Below are 17,900 nucleotides of genomic sequence, written 5' to 3'. Positions count from 1 at the left end.
CATGCTGGTCGCAATTGTACTATGTTGGTTTTCTCATGGCGCGGCTTAAATATTATCTGTGCCACTGGTACTTACCCCAAGCAAGAACCCACCCTACGGCCTTGATAAGATTACTTTTCTTAGTATTAATGTTATACAGCATACAGATATCTGCCATCACTTATAACAAAGCTATACAGACATGTACATTTACTTAAATAACTGCCTTAACCACTGTAAAAAATAATGACCGGTCACTTATACATGTATACCTATTCACACATTCATAGGATTTTAATCTTAAAATGTTATTTTTTCCTTAAATAAACGGATTTTGTCACTTTTTTTGACTGGAATTCATATATTTAAAACTTCCGTAAAGTGATGACATTATATTTTTTCGGAAATTAGACATTTTATTTTTTCAAGAAAATATACCCAGGCCCAGATAAAATAAGAAAAACATCTTGATAGAAACAGATACAAACCAGTTTCTGCTGTAATAAGTTAACTAGCATTTTGGTTTATCATTGACTTGAAACGATTTGGGTATTGTTTAAATACTTAATGAGAATTTAGCATTCAAAATGTAGGCTAGAAGCATATGATAGTGTCCGAAGTCCTTTCAAATTTTACCGATTTCATCACAGTCGTTGCTCAAAATTACATACTCATTACTTTTCAGAAAGGGTCACCGGCAATGTATTTAATTATTCATATATTAATATTTCAAACCATTTCAATGATTTAAATAATGTACACAAAGTCTTTCAACCCATCATTGAAATTAATGATTGTTCTTTCACCAGTTTACAAGGGAACAACATATTGAGTTGTTTTACAGTCATCAATTTACATGAAAACGATAAGCTCATGAAAAAAGTTTCTGTGTTACACCATCGTATATTATTTTATGAAAAAAAAGTAAATGATGTAAGTTAGCTTATAAGTTAGAATATGATAATTGAACTAGAGGTACATGTACATGAAACTGAGATAATGCAAAGGATTATTGTATTCTCTAAAGAAATAGAATTTGTTTCGTAAATAGCAATTATGTCTAGTTCGTAAATTTAAATGATAGTAAATGCGCATGTATTGCTGAACTAGGTAGTAGTTTACAAGTTGAGCTATTTATGAGATAGTTATATTATGTTTAAATCTGGTTCAATGTTTATAGTGTAATTTTGTTCAAACAACACATAAATTAAATGTTGGTAGAACTTTTAAAGTTTGATAGATTTTTGTTTGTTTGAAAATCATCTTTCTGTTTAACATGTTCAATAGAAAGATCGATTTTTTTAATTTTTGATCTGTAATATGTTATCTCTGGAGATGCAAGTTAATAGATAACTAAGTAAAAATTTCAACATTTTCATTAAAAAGAAAAACAAACAGATTAGTTTTTTTTTTGTTTTAAGATGTTATTTTATGTCAGTTTTTGTACATTTAAGTACATTGCTAATTACGTATTGGTAATAATTCATATTTGAAATAATTAATTCAGGTTTTTAGTAAGTGTACTCAGGTTTCATTGATAAGTTTTTCAAGGTACAGCTTATCAAGGTGGGGAGGTATGTTCAGGAGGACTCTATGAGGGTTCCTCGTGTGTTGAGTATCTTTTCGCTAAATACTGTACTTTGCGGTACTTTTCCTGTCGTAGGACTAATAGAGCCACATGAAATTAGTTCGCCATATTTTTTGTAAGAAAGTTATTGAGAAATAGAATAAAATATCGAAAAATAAACTGATATTATAGTTTCTAGTCAACACTGCCTTCATGGAGTCTCTTACATGTTTCGACAAGAATATGAATCATCTTAGTAGCTGATCTCAGCAGAAAGGTCTTTTATTTAAAATTTAACAATATGGCATTGAGGAAATGTATGGTCCTGGTTATCTGATTATTTAACATAAAGAAATCAAAAAGTTTATATCAATTCTAGCTCTCACAATCAAAGTTTATAAATGCTGGAGTTCCGCAAGGCTCAGTGTTAGGCCCTTTACTTTTCTTATTCTATGTAAATGATATCGCAGGAAGTCTTTTAAGTGTTTACGCGACTTTTTGCTGACGATAGCTCCCTTGCTGTTACCTCAAGCAGCATCGAATATATTGAAACTACATTAAACAACGATCTAAGTCAGATAACTGAGTGGGCAGAACAGTGGTTAGTCCAGTTCAATCCCAAAAAAAAACTGAAGTTTTGTTCTTTTCCTTAAGGTCTTTTAGAAAACCAGAATTATATTTTAATGACATAAAATTAGATTACGTTCAACATCATAAACTTCTTGGGTCAACTTTAAGTCAGGACTGCAAATGGCACGAACACATAAATAATATGCATCAGCTTCTAAGGTACTTGGTTCAATGAGGGCACTTAAATTTAGGTTAAAAAGAGTTTCATTAAACCAAATCTATTTATCTTACATGAGACCTAATTTAGAATATGCATCTGTCGTTTGGCATGGCTGCAATGAATATGAAATACTTTCACTAGAAAGACTTCAGTATGAAGCTGCAAGAATAGTTACAGGTTTAACCAAATCAGTTTCTATCAATAAATTTCTTGTTGAAATAGGATGGGTATCACTTTCTGATAGGAAAAAAAATTAAAAACTAATCACAGTTTTTAGAATTTTTCCAAACAGTGTTACAGAAAATGTACTGTACAATCTACGTAATAGTGATGATTATATTATCATTGCTAGGAAACCCCAGATATACTCAAATTCGTTTATCCCATCTTCAGTTTCCTTATGGAACAATCTTGAACTTGAAATTCGGAATTCACCATCACTAAGTATTTTCAAAAGTAGATTAAAGAAAATTTCAACCACCACCGGTTCCTTCTTATTATCTTGTGGGTGAAAGACGTTATTCAGTATATCATGCAAGAATAAGAAACAATTGCAGTAACTTAAACAATGACTTTTTCTTAAATCATCTTCATGAAAATTCAACATGTCACTTTGGAGCCGTATGCGAAGATGCTGAGCATTACTTTTTTCAATGTCCAACTTTTAACGAACAACGCATAAATCTATTCAGGTTAACATTTTCATCCTTTGAACTTGGACTGTTTGTTATTGGGAAAACATGTGTTTTACCAGAGGAAAATGAAGAACTATTCATCGAAGTTCAAAATTATATAAAACATACTAATCGTTTTGAATAGTGATTGGATGTGTATCATTAATAGTCCTTAATTACATCCCTCGTGACTCTAAAACTCGTTCTTATTCCTTGTGGAAACTGGCATCAACTTCTTCAATCTGTTCGAGCTATTTTCTTCTTTCTTAAAATGTCTTTAAACAATTAAAACATAAATATTGCTCATTTACATTGTATTTAGCTCCTTTAGGTTATAATTGTCAGCCGATCAACATTTATATATTTTTGTTAGGGGAGGGCATTCATTAATGTTGTAAGAATTTGTTGCCCAACCCTTTTTGCTTTACTTCTTTATGCTGTGTATATGTTCTGTTATTGTAAATATGTAAAGAGCAAATACAATATGATTAAACTAACCTAATCTCAACCTGAATGTATAGCCCGCACACTTAGCTCAATTGGGAGAGCGCAGATCAACGGATCTCGGGGTCATAAGCTCGAGCCATATTTTCTCCGTCACGTTGTGATAGTGACATTAGACATTAAATCTGAAATCATTCTTCCTCCACCTCTGATTCCTGTGGGGAAGTTGGCAGTAACTTGTCGAGAAAAGGTTTGTACTGCTTCTTAATCAAGGAATACTGGTTAGGTTAACTGCCCGCCGTTACATAATTGATATACTGTTGTAAAACGACGTTTAAACCTAAACAAACAAAAACAAACAAACAAACAATCTGAATACAAGGAAGTTTTGAAGTAATAAATTTTCTGCCAAACGGCAAATACGAAATTCGATATCCTAGGTTTTACTGTAATTTGATATATCATTCTAACTGACAAATTATTTATTTGCGTAATTTCGCAGGAAAAAGAAACTAATTTGGCGGATCCCGTTAAGGGCGTACATAATTCTTAATAACGTGTTAGAATCGAAATGAATTTTCTCAAAAATAGTGTTTTGCTCTCTATTAAATCATTGCATGTCGTTTAGAAGCTATGTTTCATTTCACACTCTTTATTAATATTAATTGCTTTATATTGATTTGTCTTATCTTATCTAATTTCCCTATAGCCACACACAAAGAACCTTACATTTTACGTCCAGGTCTGAAACGATTTCTAAGTATTGTGTACTTTTATTTATCAGAACTTTTCATAATAAGGCAGACGTTCAATGCCAAAATGTTTAAAAAAACTTTTGCATAATAAATGATATTTTTTTCCGAAAGGAACAGAATTTTGAACAAAGAAGAACATATTTTTGTTAAAGTTTCTTCTATATGCGGAAAAGTAAAAGTGACCAAGGCGACCGTATGTTTCGACAAACCTAAATGATACGAACAATCTTAGTGTGGAAGTCATTTAAAAATATTTTTACGATAAGACACCGGTATCCCCAGCTAAAACACTGATTCAAAGTTATGTTCGTGGTTATAACTGTTATTCCATACATCGGATTTGTACTGCTTCGGGTAACTGTTCTCAAACCCACTGTTCTTGCTTTTGTATACATTACTGGAGAGCCACGGACGGCAAACTACGCCTCTCAGCAAAACATAATGGTCATTGGTCTTGGCATCAGCTTTCCCGTTATCCTCTACATTGACACGTATAATCGCAGTTTCTAAAAATTGACAGTTTTGAGACCTTAAGTCCGCAGTTTGTAACATACATTCTATCTTCCGTTCTACTCGGTTTGAACCCACTTTTGTAAAACCTTTAAGTTGTACGTCGGACAAACTCTACCAAGCTTTCATCCAAGTCATCAGCAAACTTTTGACAGTGGGAGCTTCTACTACTGTAATCATTTGGCTGACTATCTCGATTACTATTGTTAGAAACGTATTACATTTCTAATTTGAATTTACGTCTTTACCGCCTTTTCTAACGTGCTTTTACGCGACGTCCAAACATTGACGTCGACGTCATCATTTTCTGTTGTTATTGTTTTGAACGTCGCTTCCGTTAGCGCAAACATATATTTCAATTCAGGAACTTGATGTAAAACTTGGTAAAGATCAAAAATCGGTAAGATTTATCTAATTGAAATTGAGTGTTTTGTTTTATAAAGGTTGCTTATTAAATATTTGCACTTGAATACTATTTAGCGTATTTAAGAAATTTAATTAGAGATATTTGCGTAAGAAATGTAACTGTCGCTTTGAATATATTGTTGAATATATGTTTTTACCTGTGATTTAAATATACTTTTTATTATATGTATAATTGTTTGTAATTTCAGAGAATCGCTACGCTAGAGAATAAAATTGTAAAGTGAATCAGCGCATACTCGTTTTTTACTGTGGTATCCAAGTTCCCGAACAATTCTCGATTTACGGTGTATGTTGTGTAAACGAAGAAGATGGCTACCGGAAATGAATCCATTCCGACGCACGAGGGATTTGACAGCGCAAAACGTGCGCGCACAGCCCAGTTGTCACAGATGACGAAATTATACAATGAAATAGAACGACACATGATCTCGCACGACAATGAAGAAACTGTCAAAACTTTATACAGTAAAATATGTGAGCGATTTGAACAATTTAAATCTGCTCATTTACGGTGTTTGAATGTGTGCTCAGAAGTTGTATCTAAATGAGAAATGAACTATGAAAGCTGTTATAAGAACTTTGTTGAATTCCGGGAAAGATTTTCACAGTGGATTTCTTCTGAGAAAACGCCTGATGATAATAATGACGCCTGTTCTTCAGTCAGCCATGTTAGTTCATCTTCAACAGTGTCCTCGCGCTCCAGATTAAGAAGCGCGAAAGCTAAACGTTTAATTGCGGAACATAAAATTAAAATGTTAAATAAAAAGCAAGAATTAGAGCGCGCACGCGTAGAACTACAAATGAAACAACAATTACTAGATCAACAGTCTGAACTTGAAGAAGCGCAATTAGAAGAATCAGTATGGCAACAAGCTGTACAGGAAGAGAATGGAGTGAACTTAGAAGTCCAGTCTCAGACAACAGTACAACATTCTACTTCCGGTGAAACAACTTCCGTTACTGGAAATGTGACAGGTACAGACAGTGATTATATTCTTCCGCCTAAAACCCATACGACAGCAAGTACGTCTTCTACCGGAAGGAATATAAATTATAATGATATGTGTAGCAGTGCACGTGATCACGGGCATAATCAAGATGAGGCTAAGAGTGCGCATTCTATAAACAATATGAACTCCGAGGTTAGTGTTTCTACAATAGACATAGCGTTCCAGAAACTTGCATCTACACTTCAGGAAGGGTTCAATCTTCCGAAACCGGAATTACTGACATTTAGCGGCAAGCCAACTGAATATTGTAAGTTCGTCAAAAACTTCGAAACTAATATCGAAAGTAAAATTACCGATGATAGACTTAGGTTGAGCTATTTAATACAGTACTGTTACGGTGAAGCAAAGTGTTGTATTGAAGATTGTGTTTTGTTGGAACCCAGTGAAGGATACAGGCGCGCACGTGACATCTTGTTCTCACGTTATGGAAGGCCGCACGTGATCGCTAGAACATATATTGAAAAGTTGGTATACGGTCCACAGATAGCAGCATCTGATACAGACGAACTATCAAAATTGGCATTAGAAATGCAAAGGTGTGAAATAACTTTATCGCAACTAGGATATAATTCGGATGTAGATAATTCTGAAAACTTGAGGCGAATTGTGAAACGGTTGCCTATGCATCTGAGAGTGAAATGGGTTGATATAGCACACGTAATTAACGAATCTGGCAGGGAAGTACATTTTACCGACTTAGTGAAATTCGTTGATGAGAAATCACGTGTTGCCAGTTCAATGTATGGAATCGATCTCATTAAAGAAAATCGAACAGCGAAGTCAACTTCCGGTAAACCGCATGGTACAAAGCCTGTAAAAGATGTAACTACATTGACCACACACAGTAATACTGATCAGAGAAGAAACGAAAGAAAGTGCCGTTGTTGCCATGGTAACTGCCTGGATGTATCTGTATGTAGCAAATTTAAATCGATGAGTCTAAATGAGAGAAAAGAACTGGTGCGAAAATTCAAGTTGTGTTACAACTGTTTGAAAGGCAACCATTCATCTAGCAACTGCAGAAAACCAAAGTCATGTACAGTACCCGGTTGCGAAGTGAAACATAACATGTTGTTACATAGTTGGAGCAGACCCAATCCTGAATCTTCGGCGACACAAGCTGTGACTTGTGCATCTGTGAAGAACTCAAATGTGAAGAACTGTTTAGGAATTATACCAGTTATTGTGAATGCTGAAAATGGAAATTTCTGTCAAACATACGCTCTGTTAGATGACGGTGAAGATAAAACCTTATGTGATGAGAGGTTGTTACAGTCTTTGAACGTCACAAGTAAACCTGTTACATTCAATATTTCAACGGTAAACTCAACAAGTAGTACCATTCACGGACAGGAAATAAATCTTACTGTAATGGCGGTGGACGAAAACAGAAATGAAGAAGTGACACTTTCCAAGGTGTGGTCAGTGAAGGAGCTTCCAATCTCAACAAGATCCGCAGCAGTAAATGTTGACTTAAAGAAATTACCCTACTTATCAGATATAGACATACCGCAAATTGACACAAACAATGTTATGCTACTGATCGGTACAGATTCTCCAGCTGCACATATTCCACTCGAAGTGCGTTCAGGAAACATTGATCAACCGTACGCCGTGCGATCACGGTTAGGATGGGCAGTACGTGGTCCAGTTCAAGACATTTGTGAGCCTAATACCGTAAATGTCCACTTTGAACAATCCAGAGACGTGTCACTGCAACAGCAACTGGAAAGAATGTGGAATACAGAATTTAATGATAGATCATTGAATGAAAAGGACTCTATGTCTGTTGAAGACAAACATGCTCTGCAGATTATGGAATCATCTCTTACCCATGAAGATGGTCACTACAAAATTGGATTACCATGGAGGAAGGAGAATGCATCCTTGCCAAACAACATAGCTCTTGCCCAAGTACGCCTACAACAACTGAAACGTAAACTGTCACGTGACCCGGAATTACATAAAATGTATACAACATCCCTGAATGATTATAATTATTGAGAAAGGATACGCAGAAGAGGTAAAAGATGGCCTTGAAAATATTTCTAGACGTACATGGTACTTACCACACCATCCAGTAACAAATGTGAACAAGCCAGGCAAAGTACGTGTAGTTTTCGATTGTGCTGCTAAGCACCACGGCATTTCACTGAACAGCCAATTACTTCAAGGACCGGACTTAATGAACAGTCTAGTAGGAGTTCTCATACGATTTAGGAAAGAGAAGGTAGCTCTAGCCGCAGATATTGAAGCAATGTTTCACCAGGTGCGTGTTATGGAAGAAGACTGTGATGCTTTAAGATTTCTATGGTGGCCTGGTGGTGACATCATACAGCAGCCAAAGTGCTATCGTATGAAGGTACATTTGTTTGGAGCTACATCATCACCCAGTTGTGCAGCATATGCCTTAAAGCGTACTGCAACCGACAATGCCCGTTTATTTGGAAAGGAAGTGGTTTCTACAGTAGAACGAGATTTTTATGTCGATGATTGTCTGAAGTCTGTAGAAACGGATGATAAAGCTATCAAGCTGGCTACAGATCTGCAAACACTAATGAAGTTAGGCGGATTCCGACTTACGAAGTGGTTAAGTAACAGTAGGGCTGTACTGAACGCTATTCCAGAATCTGAACTCGAACCATCTGTCGTCAATCTGAGTCTAGACGAAACTTTACCATGTAATCGAGCACTTGGTGTACAATGGAATGTAACGACGACAGAATCCAGATTAAAGTCAAGCTGTCTGATAAGCCACTCACGAGACGCGGCATTCTGTCAGTTGTAAGTTCAATATACGACCCACTGGGACTCGTCTCGCCCGTAACACTTCAAGCTAAAGCTATAATACAGAGCCTGTGCAGACTGAAGATCGGCTGGGATGACCAGATACCACAGAGCATCAACAATGAATGGCAAACCTGGTTATCAACCTTACCTTGTCTGGAGAATGTGTCTGTAAACCGCTGTTTCCGACCAAGTGACTGTGTTAAATCTACGGAACTGCATATATTTAGTGATGGATCCGAAACCGCCTATGGAGCCTGTGCTTACCTTCGATTTGTTGATACCTATGACAATGTAACATGTTCTCTAGTCATAGGAAAATCTCGTTTAGCCCCGATCAAACAGATGTCTATACCACGTCTTGAGTTATCCGGAGCTGTTGTCGCTTGCCGTATTTATGCGATGTTGTCCGATGAACTAGATATAAAGATTGATCAAGTTACCTTCTGGACTGATTCTATGATTGTATTAGGATACATAAAGAACGTATCAAAACGGTTCAAGACATTCGTTGGCAATAGACTCAGCATTATACATAATACTACCTCACCAGACCTGTGGCGCCATATTGACACAAAGTCGAATCCCGCAGATATAGCTTCAAGAGGCATACATGCGAATGACACTAAGAATCTACATATTTGGCTAAATGGACCAGATTTTCTAAGAAAAGATCATACTCAGTGGCCACAGAATCAGCTTGCACCGGAAGTAACCGACGATGATACAGAAGTGAAGAGAGAAGCCAAGATAAACATCACAGTGACTAATAGAAGTCTAGATGATATCATTGATCGCTACTCAAGTTGGACTAAACTTAGAAGAGCAGTCGCGTGGTTACTTAGATACAAGGTATTTTGCAGACAGAAATACTTAAATCACGAACTTGACATGGACGAAGGAAACTTAACATTAGCGGAAATCCAGAAAGCAGAACATGAATTATTGATACATGTACAACAGGACACATTCGCAAATGAGAACAACTTGAAACAATTCAAGCCAGTCAGAACTGATAGCAGCATTGCATCTCTAAACCCCAAAATGTGTGACAAACTAATCCGAGTACGAGGACGTATACAATCTAGAAACCTGAGTAAATGTCCCATTATACTACCAAGCAAGCACACTATTACAAAATTAATAATTCGACATATTCATGAGAATAACGGTCATGCCGGAAAACAACAGGTACTTGCAATCTCGCGTGAGAAGTACTGGATAGTTCAAGGACTGAGTGCTGTAAAAGGTGTAGTGAGAAGTTGCATGGTGTGCAGACGACAACACTCCCCCCTGCTACAACAACAGATGGGGCCTCTTCTTGAAGAGCAGACGACACCAGATGAACCCCCTTTCACTTACGTTGGAATAGATTACTTTGGTCCACTGATTGTAAAAGAAGGTCGCACACATGTGAAAAGATATGGCTGTCTTTTTACCTGTCTTTCAACTAGAGCGGTACACCTGGAGGTCTGTCATAGTTTGACAACTAACTCCTTCGTCGCAGCATTTCAACGTTTTACCTGTCGCAGAGGATATCCAAAGAAGGTGTATAGTGACAATGGCACGAATCTTGTAGGTGGCGATCGTCAGCTGCGACAGTCGATACAAGAATGGAATTCTTCAGCAATAGGGAAATATATGACAGAAAAGGAAATAGAATGGCACTTTAACCCGCCTCAGGCGAGTCATAGAGGAGGAGCCTGGGGAAGGATGATTCGTTCCACACGAACAATTTTAAAAGCGTTGGTCAGGCAACAATTGCTCACAGATGAACAATTAGTTACGCTGATGACAGAAACTGAAAGAATCCTGAACGATAGACCAATAACCAAGGTTAGCGATGATCCTGAAGACATGTCTGCCCTCACACCAAATATGCTACTACTAATGAAGACTAACAGTAGTATTCCAAGGGGAATATATAATAAGAATGACACATATGTAAAACGATGGTGGAAGCAGGTGCAATATCTCTCTAACGTTTTCTGGAGAAGATGGATACGAGAATACTTACCAGCTATACAACAGAGACAAAAATGGCAAAGAAAGACCACAGATTTACGTGTAGGTGATATTGTGCTAGTGTTTGACGAAAGTACGACAAGAGGACAATGGCCATTGGGAAGAATTGTAAAAACAAACAAAAGCCGTGATGGACATGTACGAAGCTGTATTGTAAAGTATAAAAATACACAAACAGTGAAACCAATTACGAAGTTGTGTCTACTTGAAAGTTCAGCTTAAGCTTAAGAGTACGAATGATCTGTGTACGAACAATCCGGGCAATTTGTAACTCGAATTTATCAGCTGCCGTTTTTACATGAAGTTACATAGACACTTTCTCAGAAGTGAGTCAAGTGACGCTGATATCGTGAAAGAAATATACTTGTAAATATTCCAAAGAGGATAAATTACAGCATTTAAATGGAAGTAGTGTGCTTTCAAGGACTGTGCTAGGGTATTTATTCGAAAAGCATAATTATCAAGACTGTTAATGATACTACATTAATTTATAACATACATGGTTATGATAAATTTGAATTCTGTTATGAAATCTGGAAATTTCATGGCGAGGACTGCTAGAAACGTATTACATTTCTAATTTGAATTTACGTCTTTACCGCCTTTTCTAACGTGCTTTTACGCGACGTCCAAACATTGACGTCGACGTCATCATTTTCTGTTGTTATTGTTTTGAACGTCGCTTCCGTTAGCGCAAACATATATTTCAATTCAGGAACTTGATGTAAAACTTGGTAAAGATCAAAAATCGGTAAGATTTATCTAATTGAAATTGAGTGTTTTGTTTTAGAAGGTTGCTTATTAAATATTTGCACTTGAATACTATTTAGCGTATTTAAGAAATTTAATTAGAGATATTTGCGTAAGAAATGTAACTGTCGCTTTGAATATATTGTTGAATATATGTTTTTACCTGTGATTTAAATATACTTTTTATTATATGTATAATTGTTTGTAATTTCAGAGAATCGCTACGCTAGAGAATAAAATTGTAAAGTGAATCAGCGCATACTCGTTTTTTACTGTGGTATCCAAGTTCCCGAACAACTATGTCTCGCTTTTCTGGCAGCTTTGTCATTATTTATTATGCTGAAGTTTATTGAACGGCCCTCACGCTGCCTATGTGATTTTTAATCTTTTTCAGACTCCCTTCTGTTTGAAATAATGGTAGGCATTTTCATATTATCAAAGTAGTGTTGTTCTCATGATCATTTCTACTTTCCTGCATTGGATTCTATAGTACTGCTGAATACATTTCTATCTGGGGTCTTTGATATAATTTAATAGTATATGATCCGGAGTCTGGTTATCACTGTTTTATCAGCAGGACCGGGCATGGTTGTATATGTAGACACACTGCTTGGAACAGCTAGATGATTACTCGGCATCGAACCAGAGTTAAACGCCGCTGTTTTGAATACAGCAGTCGTTTGTGACATCTTTGAGATCAGACATTGCTGTGCTTAATGAAGACAGAAATTTTTATCAGATGAATGTCGTCAAAAAGGCCTGTTTTTCAGACACAAATGTTTCGAGCTTTGAGACAGAAGAATTTACTTCATTGATATTTGACAAAAGAGTTTGTTTGAAGTTACTGATATTTTTCTTGGTGTCAGAGACAGCAGTTCTAACCTCTTTGATTTCCGAGACTATTCAATTCTCTTTAGCAGTTTGTTATTGTTTCATTTAGGCTATGTCTGCTTGTAGACTTGTAATATTTTGTTTAAATTGCAACATTCCATGCTACATAAACATTTCTCTGATTCCAAACTTAAGGCTTTAGTTGTAGATTTTGAAACAGAGCTAAACCTGTTTACCTTCTTTTAGTTGCTAATTAGATCTTTGATGCTGAGTGGATCTTCTGCTTGAATAATGCTAAGAGTGCGTGGACATATGCTAATTTGACAGCTACCGTAGAGCCATCACGGGCATTGACACGGCGCTTGACTTCGCATGCGAATCCGGGGGGAAAAATATTCTCGAAAAGCAATGCACGCACATGTTCAACTTTGGTCTCACCATTGCTGTAGTCAGGCAAACGCTGTTTAACAAACAATTCACAAGGAACATCTTACATAAGATCTAGCAAAAGTTGATGTTCTAATAAATCTGCAACTTGTCAGTCACAAGGAGGCGTATCTGGAGGATTTACATTAATAGTGTTATTTTTTCAGTCTAAATTTTTATTGTTTGTCATCGAGACACGCGGAAGCTGACAGATGAGATATAATCCTGATATTGATTAACAAGTATTAAATAAAAGAGACTTTCCTTTCCATATTATCTTCAAATTGACCAAGTTCAAGTACGACTAAATCTCCATTACATACAGTATCATCATCCGGTATAATAGGGTTATTATAACAGTAGCTTGATCTGGGATGCAGTATTCGGCTCTCGTGGATTTTGCCAGATCGGATCACACGAGGCGCGCAAGCGCCTCGTGTGATCCGACTTTGCAAAATCCACGAGAGCCGAATACAAAGTCCCAGATCCAGCTACTGTTATAATGACCCTTTTATTATATACCTTTACCATTTTGATCCTTGTTTTGTTCTTGAACAAAATCTTCAATGTTTATCGATATTAAATGGAACTTCGTGCAGTTTTTATGTGCGCTATTTATAGAAATGTGTCGGGTCATGCATATTAATGAAAATAGTCCGGTAGCACGCAATACGGAAGGTACAATACGGAATTTAAAAGGTACAATACGGAATTTTTGGTTCATATTTAATTGTAAAATACAAGCCGATTTTTTACAGAATTTATATAAGTATATAATAAAATAACTTGTTCAACGCATGTTGTTGTTGTTGACACAGTACGGTCTACGACCAAAACTTCAATTTACCACTGCACTGTATTTTTAAATAAATGAAAATGTTTTGTAAAATCCTTACGCATGGCCCTTACAGACGAAAATTTCTTCAGTTATATGAGGTAATCCTGTTAATTTATAGACACATTTACTTTAAAATGCAATATGAACTGTAGGTATCGCAAAGTAAAGCAGACAGAACAGATGAAAAACAAAATGGCTTCTATATGCAGGATGCACATTTTTGATGAACATCTTTTATAAAAATAAGTACGAAAATCAATTCAAGAGGAAACATTGCAGAAGAAAAAAACGTATAGCACATTACATGTTTGGTGACTGACCTGTCCATAGATGGTTGCTACCAGGGGCGTAGCTTGAAAAAAAATGTCTCCTAGAAATGATGAAATTCTATAGTGCCGCACCTGCATTCGGAGGGCATTAAGGCATAATGAACAAAAAATAAAGTAAATACTTTTGCATCTTTTTCCATAAAAAACGAACTATAATTATGTTCTAGGCTGTGAGGATACGAGTTATATGACCAAGGGAAGTGCCTACGCCTTTAGTATTTGAACAATGAAATGGGTCCAATCGCTAAGGTGACTATGTCTTAGACTAGCTGACAAAACGATGTACAATGTCCTTTGTTAAAACGTAGAGCTGGTGAGATCAACTATCACGTATATAAAATTTTCCTCTGGTTACCCTGCCTAAATGATTCCTGTGCCAATGGTTCGTAAATTATTTTAATTATGAGCTGGACATCATATATACAATACAATGGACAGTCAACACCTTTTTGAGCGAATACTTGTCAATGTTTCGACAATAAAACAAAGGAAAATATTACTTTCGCCAATATGTACAAAGATCCATACGTAACTTCGTTGCAAGTAGCAATTATAGAAAGTTCATATACTCAGCTACAGCTCCATAAAAGTCCTTCTTCACCACTAGAGTAAATCTAGCTTCAACCTTACTTTTTAACAGAGCACAAAACGAATGTCATTTCACAACATTAAATTTACACAGCCGTTTGAACAACTTTGATAGAGGACAACCCAAAACATCCAGGCCAAGTTTCATCAAAATCCATCAAGTGTCGTTGAAGGAGATGTAGTTTAAAGAAAATGTTGACGACGGACGGACGCACGCACCACGGACGACAGACAAAGCGTGATTATAATAGCTAATCATAAGCACTTCGTGCTCAGGTGAGCTAAGAACAACAAAATGAAGGAAGACTCTACACAACTTATAATCTATGACTATGACTATTAGAAACATGTAACTACATGTAGTTATATCAGCAAAAGTGTAAATTATTTTCACATTTAACATTTACCTTTTCAAAAATGTATACGCGCAACGGCAATTCTGTAATACATATTCAAGTTAGAAAAATGATCATATGCTTTTGTAAAGTAAGTGTGTAAAAGGACTGCTCATCTTCACGAACGATGGTAATAAATATTTACTGACATGATTATTTAAGAAATGTATAGAAAACCGTGTTTTAATGTTATCAGTATACGGAAAGAGGTTACATGTCGGCGGAACTATTCTGGCGACGTATAATCTATATTTTAAGTTATTGATTTAGGTAAAACACGATTATATATATATATATATATATATATATATATATATATATATATATATATATATATATATATATATATATATGAAGCATACCTAAGTATATTATAGAAAACGGTTAATTTGCTTGTACAAAAATATTATCATAATTTTTTATATTGTATTGAAAATACATGAAAATTCAAATGAATATCTTTTTATGGAGTCTTAATTATATGGACATCTCCCAATATCAGTATGCTAACCGAAACAAAAAATAAAGCGTCTTTCTGAGGAAAGCCATATTGTTAATGCATTGCAGATGATATTCATTATAATAATGCAAAGTGAAATTAAATATTAGTTTTGTAAATCTAAATATTTGAAATACTGCACATAAAATGTAAATTGTCTTTAATAGAGATATTATAGCAAGAAATCCTTTCGCAATTTTGCATGCAAAATGATGGTAAACAAGCTAGCAAATCAACTAATTAACCTCAAATGCTTCACCAATATATTATGTAGCGAACACCACAGTTTATGACGTATAGCATAATTTTCATTACAAAACATCGCTAAGTGAATTGCGATCCAATCAGTTTCTGTATTACGCTTTTTACACACACCCATAAATTGAATCGAGAAAATTTATCTCATCATTGAAATAGCTGTTATACAGAAATTTATTTGTTCTCTATATTGCTGACAGAATTTCCACACTGCTCAAGGTACAAATGTACTGCGGATTCGGCTCAGATTCCTTAAAGCTACTTTCCATAGAATCGCAAGCAATCTTATCATTTGTCTATATTTTCTTCATGGTTTCAGTCTATGCAAATAGCAATTATTTTATCTAAATTCCATTTTGTTTTTTTGTAATCGCTTAGTTTCCTCGGGGTACAGAAACCTATTTTTAGAATGTGAAATTGAAAGTAGACTATGATAATCAAAAGAGCGCACACTTAGGTAGCAGGGTACACTTTCGAATTTTGGCTCCCGTCAATATTTGTTATAAAGAGGACATCGTGATTTTGGATGTCTGTAAATTAAGGTGAGAGATAATGATTATTAATTCTTTAGAAAATTTATACAGCCGATACATGTAAAATTCTGATGTCAGTTGGAAAACTAACTGCTGGTAGCTTTGTATGATCAATGAGACACCATTTCGCGGAAAAATTCAATTCACGGAAGGGTTCTGTGCTTGTTGATTGATACTCAGGAACATTTTCGTTATTTTCCGAAAAAACGAGCTGGATGGGCCCCCATTCCGTTTATATCCTGACGTTCAGTAAGGACTATTAAATTAAGAAATGCAATAATATTGGACAGTGTTCTTGCAGCGGGATCATTGTAGACTGTTCAAAAGGTGCAAAATTGATGATTTTGGCACGCTTTTTTTCATGGATGATGTAAACCTTTCGCTTTGATAACTTTCTTTATTCTTGTATGAGAATCCTGATCTTGCCATTAATTAAAAGCACAAAACATGCACGCAATTTATAAAATAGCCACCCAAATTTTGCTCATAGGGGAAGTGCAATATTGCGACTCGCTACATCTAAGACCGTCTGCGCCCAAAATTTTCGCATCTAAGTGTACCTTGCTACCTTAGCTGGCAAACAGTAACACAATGGCTGCCCTAGCGCACAGTAAGTCTTCTGGGTAAAGAAATTAGGTACTTAACGGCGAATATTCTAATATACGGCCTTATATGCAATGTAAATGTTCGTTGGGGGTATATTCAACAGCTTAAAGACAAACTGTCAGGGAATGTGACACAATTTATTATACATTAATTTAAACGTGATGTTATTTTTTTTTTAAATGCATGTAGGGCAACGCGCATACTTTGAGAATGAATAGGGTGTATTAATCAATTTTGTATGTAGCTGTCAAGGGAGAAACGCCGTTAGTGAACATAATTAAGAGCAAATAATTACTATGCCAGGGAATATGACACCACTTACTGTACACCATTTTAAAGGTATTTATATTGTCTTTCAAATGCTTGAACACGCAATGTTCTATCTTTGGGAAAGTACTTCTAACGGCATTCTCATAGAAAACATAAGATAGAAGATTGAATGAACTACCTTAATCATACCAGAGATAAAAACCTGGGCCACAATAAATTTGAAAGACAGTAGATATCTTTAGATATCTGTAAATTGATGTATGATGAATTGTATTATATATTCCCTGAAAAGGAACCTGTGCCGCACATTTTTAAGCTCCGTCGACCAATAAACGTTAGTGTTTGCAAACGGTGTCACTGCTGTTTCTGTTACTGTTGGCCAAAAAGTGGTTATCTTAAAACTGTTAAGTGTCGTCGACGACACTTAGTAGTTTACTATTGAAATCTTTGAACGTACGCCGAAGTTAACAATTATCAATGTTTCAATATTGAAACCAGAATTATTAGACCACTTGCAAGTAGAATTATTTTTTTCTATAACGAAATTTAATTAGATTGTGGAAAGCAGCTTTAAGCTTTCTTCGCACATTTTCTTATTTTTATATTCAAA

The 17,900-nt window shown here is 35.6% G+C and overlaps 2 protein-coding genes across 2 annotated transcripts; both read left to right on the top strand.

Moving 5' to 3' along the window:
* Window positions 1–5,696: 5,696 nt before the first annotated feature.
* On the top strand, window positions 5,697–8,159 carry LOC123560089 (uncharacterized). Its single transcript, XM_045352350.2, has one exon. It carries the CDS (start codon window positions 5,697–5,699, stop codon window positions 8,157–8,159), a length of 2,463 nt encoding a protein of 820 aa, XP_045208285.2.
* Window positions 8,160–8,340: 181 nt separating this feature from the next.
* LOC123560088 (uncharacterized) lies at window positions 8,341–11,189 on the top strand. The gene is made up of 2 exons (XM_053532541.1): window positions 8,341–8,865; window positions 9,027–11,189. The coding sequence occupies exons 1-2, from the start codon at window positions 8,341–8,343 to the stop codon at window positions 11,187–11,189; spliced, it is 2,688 nt and encodes an 895-aa protein (XP_053388516.1).
* The last annotated feature ends 6,711 nt before the right edge of the window (window positions 11,190–17,900 follow it).

The sequence above is a fragment of the Mercenaria mercenaria genome, unplaced genomic scaffold (assembly GCF_021730395.1).
Source record: "Mercenaria mercenaria strain notata unplaced genomic scaffold, MADL_Memer_1 contig_1427, whole genome shotgun sequence".
NCBI lineage: Eukaryota > Metazoa > Mollusca > Bivalvia > Venerida > Veneridae > Mercenaria > Mercenaria mercenaria.
This window is presented reverse-complemented; position numbering and strand designations above follow the sequence as displayed.

Coding starts and splice junctions, on each gene's coding strand:
- LOC123560089 (XM_045352350.2), top strand. CDS start 5,697: ATGAACTATGAAAGCTGTTATAAGAACTTTGTTGAATTCCGGGAAAGA.
- LOC123560088 (XM_053532541.1), top strand. CDS start 8,341: ATGAACAGTCTAGTAGGAGTTCTCATACGATTTAGGAAAGAGAAGGTA. Junction 8,866..9,026: donor CACTTGGTGTACAATGGAAT/GTAACGACGACA, acceptor TGCAGACTGAAG/ATCGGCTGGGATGACCAGAT.